Raw genomic sequence first — 10,167 nt, 5'->3', positions numbered from 1 at the left:
TGGAAAAGGCTTGACCCAAATAAACTTCATCTCAAGGGAAATGCCCTTGGGATTTAGCACAATAGGTGAAAATTGACCTTAGGTGCAAAGGTTCTAGAATTCTAATAAACGTGAATGGAGCCATGAGACAATAGGCTGGAAGTCAGGAAATGTAGGTATTGGACCTAGCTCTGTCACTATCTTTGTGACCTTGAGCAAGTTCAGTTTTGGTAACAAAGAAGAGGTCTCCGCCCCCTTACCTCCATCTGGGGTTGCTTGATTACTTGGGGTAGGAGTTAACTATTCCTTCCAGTGAAATGGAGGACCACTAGGCCTTACTCTTTTCCCATCCTGATGCATCCTAATGTCCTTTCCTCCAGAAATGGTCATGACTTGATTTTCCAATTTACCCTGCTGCTGAATCTTTCTGATTTCCAGGCTTTTCAGTCTGTCCTGCTGGTCAACTGTGGTTTTGTGTTGTCTCCCACAATTAAATATGAGTTTCTTCAGAGCAAGGATTGTTTTTTTTTCTTGTTATATCCCTAGCATTTAGCAAGATGATTGGCAAATAGTAAGCACTTTAATAGATGCTTTTTCATTCATTCTTTTTCTGCTCCCCCCTTCCCCCAAAGGGCAGGAACTGAGAACAATTCATATAAGCTGCTTAGAGACATATTAGGTTCTATGTAAGGAAAAACTTAACAATTAGTTATCCAAAAGTAGAATGGACAGTCTTAGAAGCCTGTGGGCCTACCTCACTATAGATTTTCAGAGGGTGGATCGTAACTTGTGGGTAATGTAGAGAGGTCCTTGTTCAGGTACAGGTTGGACTAGATGGCCTTTGAGGTCCCTTCCAAGTGGTGCAGAGGATGGGCCCTTAACTTAGGAAAAGGGTCCCTAAAGCTGTTTCAGTGCTGGTGCTGTATGACTATGGATAATACCATAACAAGCTGGCTCCCTAGGCCGACTTTGTAGGTGTCTTACCTTAAGATGGGTGGAGGTGGCAATGCTGACAGATTGACCTGATTCAGTGTCTCAAACTCTGCCTGGGTACAACAGGAACCTCCAGAGGGTAGGAGGTGGCAGCAGTAGCCTTCCCCTGGGTGATCAGAGAGCCGAGGACAGAAGAAACCTGGATAATAATGCCCACTCTTGTCCCGGGAAGGCTGGCAACAGGTGTGGATAATGGATCACAGCTGTAGGAAATGAGAGGAGTGTTACATAGTTTCAGGGTCTCTGTTTAAGGAAGTGGGCAGTGATAGTTGGTGTCACCCTCCCCAGTAAGTATAGAAAAGTTTCTTAGAAGAACAAAGGTGCCCTGCTTTCTTTTAAAACTTTAGGCTAGTGTTGTTTAATAAGGGTGGGAGATACCAAGAAGAAAACTGTACCTGAGGAAGAGGTCCAGTAGGCAAGGCCCACCTGGGAGTTGTATAGTAGCAGCCCAATGGATAGAAGTGAAGAAGTCAGCCTCATGGTTTCAGAGCTCATAAGTATGCAGTTTTATCAGGCCCACAGACAGAAAGTCTAAAAACAAACAAAAAAAACCCCTAAAATACTATAGGTCCTTAGGTCTCACCAGGAGGGATAGAAGACTCCACATTTGCTGCCTAATATCCCTGATATTGGAAGATTATGTGGTAGTGGTTCAAACTGCCCAGAGTTATCTAGGCTAAAAGGAATAATACTTGGGAAAGAGAAGGTCAGAATGAAATGGAAGTTGAGAGATCAGCTGATAGCTGGCAGACATTTAAAATAGACCATCATTCTTTTCAGTCCTACTGCAGTGCTTCAGTGTGCCATTTAAGGTGACCCTGGGTTTTTGGAAGGCTATGCCAATGGAGTACAGATTCTGGCAGATCCCACCATACTGGAAAGATTAAATAGGGAGGGGACCAGCAACTAACTTATCTATTGGAGAAACAGAGTAGCTAAATTCAAAAAGGCTCATTACCAAAGACTTGGCTACTAAGTGCTGAATTTTCATAGGAGTTCCTAAAAATCTTTAATCAACTTTGGTGGATAGAGTATCTCTCCCAGTGAAATCAGATTCTGGAAGTATATTCCCTCAGAATTTGTTTTGCTTGACTATGCATATTTGTTACAAGAGTTTTTTTTTAATATTAGGAGTAGGAAAAGGTGGGAGGGATAAAACATAAATGCTTATAAATAAAAAAGTTTGAAAATATACATGTGCATACACATCATATGAATGTGTATTCCCTCACCACACTTCCCTAGCATCAAGTTGGCCCTTGACCGAAGGGAGAATCCCAGGGGGCTCTGACCGTTGCACTAAAAATCCCAGGGACCTCAGCAGCATGCTTTGTAGGCTCAGAGGAATTCTGCTTTGCAGCACTTTAACTGTTTTTCCTCAGCTGCAGGAATGGATTTAGGATTACTGGTTTCCTAGACTTCAGCACTAAAACATTGCAAGTTAAATATTCTTTCATTATCCCTTCCATGAAACCATAGTAAGCTCACCTTCTAAACTCCCAAAAGAGAGCTCTTATACTCCAGAAACTGCTGGAGTATATAGTTTGCCGCACATTCTAACTTAAGATACAAGGGAAAGTTCATCAGTGGTCTCTAGATTTCTCTTACCTTTGAGATCCAGATTGAAAGCTGATGTATTTTTAAGATGTGGCCAGCCACTATTTTCTGAGGTCTTGAATAAGACTTATACTATGCTATACTCTGACAACATCATCCTCTCAGTGCAGCAGCAGACACTCCGATTAGCCCCAGGGGCACAGGACAAGTGTGCAGGGTTTGGGGAAAGAGCCCATGTGACAGAAGAAAGCTATAGGAGTTTAAACCACTATCCCTAAAGTCTAATCCAGGCACTAGACAACAGAGGAAAGAGAAGATTCTACAGAAATATCCCTGTTACCCCTAAACCAAATCAAAGATAATTATTAGGATTCCTTGTAGTAGCCCTAATTGGAAAACAGTCATAATTGGTGCTTAGACCCTCATCAACTTTCTTATTAATGAGTTCTTGTAGGTGTAAGGGTGAGGATTTGGTCCCCATAGCAACCAGGCCTAAACCTGTTGGGAGAAGTGTTCAAAAGAACCTCAGGGGTTTTCTGGAACTTGGTAGATTGAGAGTCTCTTTCCTAGGGGAAAGTACCCCCCCAGTCAAATTCTCCTGAGATAAAAAGAAGGCTATGTATGACCAAGTACAACATTTGATACACCTGGGGCTTGGAAAATTCCCATCCAGCTGAGTCTCTTTACTCAGAGAGGGATAATTGCTTTCCATTGGTCACATTCCACTTTGTTTCTCAGGTAAATCAGAAATTTTTAACTTCAGTCTTCTGCCGACCTTCTTATCTCAGACCTGTGTTGAGTGTGGTAATAATATCAAAGTCAAATGTTTAGTCTGCAACCAATACCTGCAGATAATGAAAGACTATAGTAATAATTGTTACTGTCCAGTAGTTACATAAAAATACTAAAAAGTGCATTTGGTTTTTCTTGTCACAAATGTGCATTTAGAAATTGTGGAAGCAAGTCTTGATTTATAATTGATTTTCTGTCTGTATTATAAGAAAATAATCAATTTTATAGTAGTAATACCAGTAGTAATATATTACAATAGTGATATAGTAGTAATATCAGCTACCAGCTGATTTCTCAACTTCATTTTATTCTACCTTCTCTTTCCCAAGTATTATTCCTTTTAACCTAGATAACTCTGGGCAGTTTGAACCATTGCCACAATTGAATCATTACATGAATTTATTTTTTCTTGTTATTTTTTAATCCTAAACTTAGCAAATAGCACATAAAACTATCACTTCTGTAAAGTTATTGTTTGTCCTTCCTTCTGGAAGAGAACCATAACATCTGAAAGGTGATGTCATGAGTTGCAAGTGAATTGGATTTAATGAGGCAGCACTGTACAAAAATCACTAGCCTTACTCTCTTCTCCATAGATTGTAGAACTGAGGGATGCACATGAAACTGTAAGTATTGTATATGGCTTGTTTTTCTTTTTAGGTATATGATAAATTTGACATGTTACTTTTTTTTTTTTTGCTTTCTGGTGAGGCAATCGGGATTAAGTGACTTGCCCAGGGTCATACAGCTAGTAAGTATCAAGTGTCTGAGGTCAGATTTGAACTCAGGTCCTCATGACTCCAAGGCGGAGCTCTATCCACCATGCTACCTAGCTGCCCCTGACACATTACTTTCAAAGATGTCCTGTTTATGATTTATCTGGCTTTCTTTCTGTACTTTTTGAAAACATAATTTAATGACTCCTTCCCTCTGAACCTCTTTCCTTCCTTTCTCCCTACTTCCCTCTACCTTTCCTCTCACTTCCCCCTCCTCTTCCATATTGAGGAAAAAAATATTTGTAACAAATATTCATAATAAAAACAAATTACATTTTGTCTGAAAACATCTCATTCTGCAACTTGACTCCATCATATTTCTGTCAGGAAATAGTATGTTTAATCATTCGTCTTGTAAAATTATGTTTGGACTTTGCAATGATTAGTCAATAAGTCTTTCAAAGTTGTTTGTATTTACAATGTTATTGTGTACATAAACCCAGGCAAAGCAGGGGCATTTTGCATGAAATTGTGCTAATTGAGAGAGAATGCTAATGCAAGGGAGCAGACCTGTATGAGGGTGAGAGGTAGAGTTGGTACTGGAGCTTTTGGAGTGGAGAGACATTTGTAGAGAGTATGAATATATTGGCAGACATTTTTGGGGGTTGATGAAAGACAGAGGAAGAGAGATGGGGAAGGGGAGAAAGGAGGGAGGGAGGGGAGAGAGAGACAGGGAGGATAAACTTTGGAAGCTGTAGATTGGGGGAATATGGCTCTTCAACAAATGTCTGATTTTCAGCTTGCCTCTTTACCCTGGAGAACTGGGGGATTTTCCTTTGGGTGAGGTATAGCATTTTTCTTGGTTTGAGGTAAGATATCTCGTTCCTAGCAAGAGAGTTCATTTACTCTTCTGTATTTTCTGATATATTCTAATTTGTATAACATCTCCAATTTCTGATTACTGTGTGATTTGATAAATAGTTTTACTTGATATTTGGTATTTATGATGGTCTTTTGTATAACCAGCATTTTGTGGAAAAGAGCCAAGCCAGCAGGTAAAAAGCTTGGAATAATCTTTCCCCTTTCTTTTCTTTTCTTTTTTTTTTTGTGTGTGAGGCAATTGGGGTTAAGTGACTTGCCCAGGGTCACACAGCTAGTTAAGTGTTAAGTGTCTGAGGTCACATTTGAACTCAGTTCCTTCTGACCCCAGGGCAGGTGCTCTATCCACTGTGCAATTAATTTTTCCTCTTTAAACTAAGACATAGCAACTAGGGAAGTGACTTTATGTTTTGAACCTAAAAATCTTTTTTTCTTTTTTTAAAATTTTATTAATTTATTTTGATTTATCAACAATCACTTCCATATGCTTTTGAGTTGAAAATTTTTCTCCCTCTTCCTCCCCCCCCAAGATGGCTACACAATCTGATATAGGCTTTATATTTACATTCCTATTAAACATATTTTCACATTAGTGAAGTTGTAAGTAAAAATTAAAACCAATAGGAGGAACCATCAGAAAGATGAAACAAAACTCAACAGAAGGTAAAAATAAGTGATAGCGATTCGACTTCCATAGTTCTTTCTTTGGATGTGGACAGCATTTTCCATCCCAAAGCCTCTGGAGATATCTTAGATCCTTGTAATGCTGAGAAGGGTTCAGGTTAACAATATTAGTCATCGCATAAGGTGGCTGTTATTGTGTACAAAGTCCTCTTGGTTCTGCTCACTTCACTCAGCATCAGACCATATAAGTCTTTCCAGGTTTTTCTGAAGTCAGCCTGTTGAACCTAAAAATCTTGCCCCTAGACCAGCAATATTTAGGTGGACAGACACAATTCTAATCTGGTACTCATCTCAGAGACTGGAGAGAGCCCAGTCTCATCATCCTTCTACTGCCTTCAGTGAAGGAATTGCAATCTTCCTTGGAGAGGACCCATAATAAAGAATGTTACCTACCTCCTGGCATTCTCCTGTTGCAGGAATTCTCAATGTTGCAGTATCAGTGATGTTGATTAAACATACCAACAGATTATTCTGTTGCAGAAGATATAATAATGATAACCCTGAAATGCTGGCTAATTAGGTTCTGGTAGTACTACTAATTGGATTAATTTACATAGCAACTGCTGCTATGGGTAAAAAAAAATAGGGCAGCTGAGGGTTTCAGAAGGGCCCTACTCAAAATCATTGTGATGATCAGATCAGCTTGATTCAAGATAGCAGGGCAAGGAGCACCTTGTTATGGTGCCTTCCTTAGTACCACAAGAAGACAAAATAAAACAGAGCAAGGCAGAAATAATAATAACCCACCTACTAGAAACGATTCAGTGCAGTTGGTACTGACCGCAAAAATGGACAAACCACAAGAAGATATGAAATGAACAGAGACATGAATGCTTTCATTAAGCATCAGTACTATATCATAAAATTGGACAGATTTTTACCAGTTTTAGGCAAAAGACTCCTTTTTTAGGGGGGTGGTGTTGGACAATGGGGGTTAAGTGACTTGCCCAGGGTCACACAGCTAGTAAGTGTTATGTGTCTAAGGTAGGATTTGAACTCAGGTTCTCCTGAATTCAGGGGTAGTGCTCTATTCACTGTGCCACCTACCGGCCCCCCTTGGGAAAAGATTCCTATTGCTTTCTGTCATTAGCATCCTTAGCTATATCACATGACAACAAACATCTGACTAGTGCAGGGAAATAGTAAGAAATAACTTTATCCCTGAGTCTAGATTAGATGAAGTCAAGGATTTACTAAAACTGAAGAGGAAAAAGTTGAAGTACATAAGGTCACTGAAAACCTTCATTTAATACATAGTCCAGAAATTTTATTTAGAAATTAAATGGTTGACAGAAACAGTATTGGTATCTCAAATGGGTTTTTTGTCTGAGATAATATTTTTATATAAATTTATTTTTAGTTTTCAACATTTACTTCCACAAGATTTTTAGTTTCAAATTTTCACCCCATCTCGCCACCCCAAGATGGCATGCATTCTGAATACCCACCCTTGTCTTATCCCCTTCCCCTTCTATTTTCCTGTGGGGCAGGATCTCAAATGGTTTTGAAAGGAGATCAAATAATGAGGATGCTCCAGTGGAGACCTTATAGGATCACAGATTTAGAACTAGAAGGAAACTGAGGTACAGAGAATTAAGGAAAGAATGAACAACATTTGTTGGGTAAACAAAGTTTGTCCAAAGTGTACCTCCTCTTTCAATGTTGACTTCAATTCCACAAATTCAGCAACAGAACTGTGCTAGAGAGTAAAATACAAAGTTTAGAAAAGACAAGGTCCCTTTCCTTTACAGGCCTTGCAATAAAGCACAGGTATAAGAAGCGTTATACAGTAAGGACAATACACCATAATATAAAAGCACTTTAGAGGTGGAAAATAAAGTGTTATTTGAAGTCAGGGTGGAAATGATAATTACCCATAGGGGTTGAGAGGTAAAGATCCCTAAAAGGCAATTGAAGAGAAGACAGTTTGAGCAAAGCCACTGCCTTGTGGGAGCTTGGGTGTATTTAGCAAATGAATTAGTCCATTTTGGCTCGAGTGTAGAGGGAAGCACAGCGAGGAATAGTATGGGATTTTGTGGGAATGAAGGGCCTTGAATCCAGGCAAAAGAATTTAGAATTGTATTTGGTGGACAATAAAGAGCCACGGAAGCTTTTAGAGCAAAAGAATGGCGGGGCCAGATCTGTGCCAAAGGAAACTTGCTTTAACAGTGGTATGAAGGCTGTATTGGAAGAGAAATAGAGTGCAGTTGGAAAAACTCGAAAAGGGGCAGCTAGGTGGCGCAGTGGATAGAGCACCAGCCCTGAAGTCAGGAGCACCTGAGTTCAAATTCGACCTCAGATCAAATACTTGACACTCACTACTAGCTGTGTGACTCTGGGCAAGTCACTTAACCCCAATTGCCTGAAAAAAAAAAACCTCGGAAGTAGGACATTGCAGTAGACCAAGGTAAAAGGTCTGAGTGCACTTCGTCGAGGGGTGGGGAGGAGGAGGGCCGCGGGGACGGAGAACCGTCTTTTTTCCAAAGCGTTAACTATATGACCTTTCTTTGAGGGGTTAAAAAGACTGAACACTGGTGGGGTTAGCGGTTCGGAGAGGGGGAGGAATTAAATTTCACTCATAGTTAGTGATGAAATTTGGTATCTAATTTCCCTGGTCCATAGCACTTCGTTCTTGGGACACCGCCCCCTTCCGCGGCCACTCAAGTTTCTTCATTCTCCAATCCCTCCGCAAAACTCCTTCAAATCACTCCACGCCTTCATCGCGGCCACTTTTCCCAGGCTCAAGCGCAGGGGAGGCAGGGCTTCCTGAGCAAGAGGAGAAGCATCATTACAGCCGTCGACCAATTGCAGCGCGGCTCCTCCCAGCGGTTCTGATTGAAATTTGCGCCCGCGGAAGACTTTGCAGGGAATTTGAGCAAGTGTGAGGGGTAAGCTTGCCGCGTCTGTCCCGGATCGGACCTGCCTGCATCCACGGGCTCCACCGGGACTGAGCCTAGCTGGGAAAGGTAGCGGCTCGAAACTGCAGCCATGAGGTGCGGGCTTGCGGAGGGAACAGAGGGGTCAGAGACCGCTGGGCGACTGGACTTTGTTCTGGCCAGGGCCAGGGGTAGGGGGCGGCTTGTTCTGCCGGGTGGGTTATTCGCCCCTTCCCTTGGAGGTCGCACCTGCGTCTTTTCGACCCGGCCGTGCCCTTCTTCCCTGCCCCCGCAGTTATTGATACTTATTTTAAGCAAGCATTCAGCAGATACTTGTTAAGCGGTTGCTACGTGCAGAACACTGGGCTAGGCGCCTGGGAAAATGCAAACTTTAGAGGCAGCGTGGGAAAAATGGTTCGCTTGGAGTCAGGAACACCTGGGTTCGAATCCCGTGTTTGGTTATCTGGGTCACTTAACCAAGCAGATGGCTTAACTTTACTGAGTTTTTGAGTTTCCTTATCTATGAAATGGGAATACTATCTATATAGTACCTGAGTTGTGAGGCTCGAGTGAGATAGATAATGCATGCAAAGTATCTTGCGGATGTTAGTGTCCGTTGTAAATATCATGTTACCTCCAAGCTGAGGTTAGGGCATGAGCACATTGGAGCTTCGGATCTTGAATGAATGCATGAAGAAACGTTTAAGAGCTTAACATAAACCGTGCTAAGCAGTGGAGATACAAAAGCAAGATACAGCCCTTGCTCTCAAGGAACTTACATTCTAATAAGGAGGGAGGACCTCACATTACTAGAGGAGCAGTGTTAGGGAAGTCAGGAGGATCTTGTGTGGAGGCCTGGAGCCATTTTTTGGACAGTTTTTTCCGGAAATGATGGATTGATCGGATTATCCTTTCTTGAGCCAGAGGTGGAAAGAGTAAGGGGGCTGGTGGGTTGATTTGATTCAAGAGGGGGAAAGCATACGCTTGGCAGGTAGAAAGCTGGGGAATAACCCTGTGTGTGAGTGTGTTGGGGGTGGTGGTGTATGTCTAGATCAGATTAGAAATGGTTAAGATTCACCAGTCAGAAGCTAAAATTCCCAGGGGCGAGTCAAGAAGATAATGGAGGAACTTAACTAGCAACTAACACTAACATTTCTTAAGCACCAGCTTTAGAGAATAAAAGAAACAGAAGGAATAGTCTCGGCCCACAAGGGGCTATACACTCACTTCTGGGCCTCTGCAATACTTATAAATTGCAGTGGTGTGGGAAACAGTCTGGACTTGGAGTTGAGAGAGATCTGGGTTCAAATCCAGTGCTTAGCTCAGTGTCAGACATACTACTGTGCTTCTACCCAGGGGCATGATGCGGTCAAGTAGTCAACTGGCCCGAGCCTGTTTTCTTCAGAGGATCATAGATTTGTATCTGAAAGGAATTGTAGAGATCTTCCATCTGTGAAATGAAGCTAACCCCCAAGTACTGTAGTCACTCCTTTACAGGATTGTGAGGTCAAGTGAAATAGTACAAGTAGAGCAAAAGCAAGAAAACCCGTTAGCCTTTCCCTTTATCTTTGGTGCCTCAGTTGTAGAAGCCACATATAACATGGGGCAAACAGCCACAGATCTTTTAGCATGAGGAAAGTGGAGTAGGGAGCCCAAGGACATTTTCATTTCAGGTATTAATCAAATAATCA

At 41.6% G+C, this 10,167-nt stretch overlaps 1 protein-coding gene across 2 annotated transcripts in view; it reads left to right on the top strand.

Annotated features, from left to right (window-relative positions):
* Positions 1–8,124: 8,124 nt before the first annotated feature.
* Positions 8,125–10,167, top strand: part of LOC110193610 (protein regulator of cytokinesis 1-like) — a 36,152-nt gene continuing 34,109 nt past the window's right edge. Inside the window, exon 1 of one of the 2 annotated variants that reach the window (XM_078151120.1) lies at positions 8,125–8,488. Coding sequence is in view for 1 of the 2 variants with exons in the window: in XM_020965516.2 (XP_020821175.1) it covers positions 8,589–8,593 (5 nt within the window). In the remaining variant the exon portion in view is untranslated. Of the gene's footprint in view, positions 8,594–10,167 lie in introns of both variants that reach the window. The other variant, XM_020965516.2, reaches the window with a different exon arrangement.

Source organism: Phascolarctos cinereus, unplaced genomic scaffold (assembly GCF_003287225.1).
Source record: "Phascolarctos cinereus isolate Bilbo 61053 unplaced genomic scaffold, phaCin_HiC Scaffold_3;HRSCAF=262, whole genome shotgun sequence".
Taxonomy (NCBI): domain Eukaryota; kingdom Metazoa; phylum Chordata; class Mammalia; order Diprotodontia; family Phascolarctidae; genus Phascolarctos; species Phascolarctos cinereus.
The sequence above is the reverse complement of the archived record's forward strand: the minus strand, read 5'-3'. Positions and strand labels throughout refer to the sequence as shown.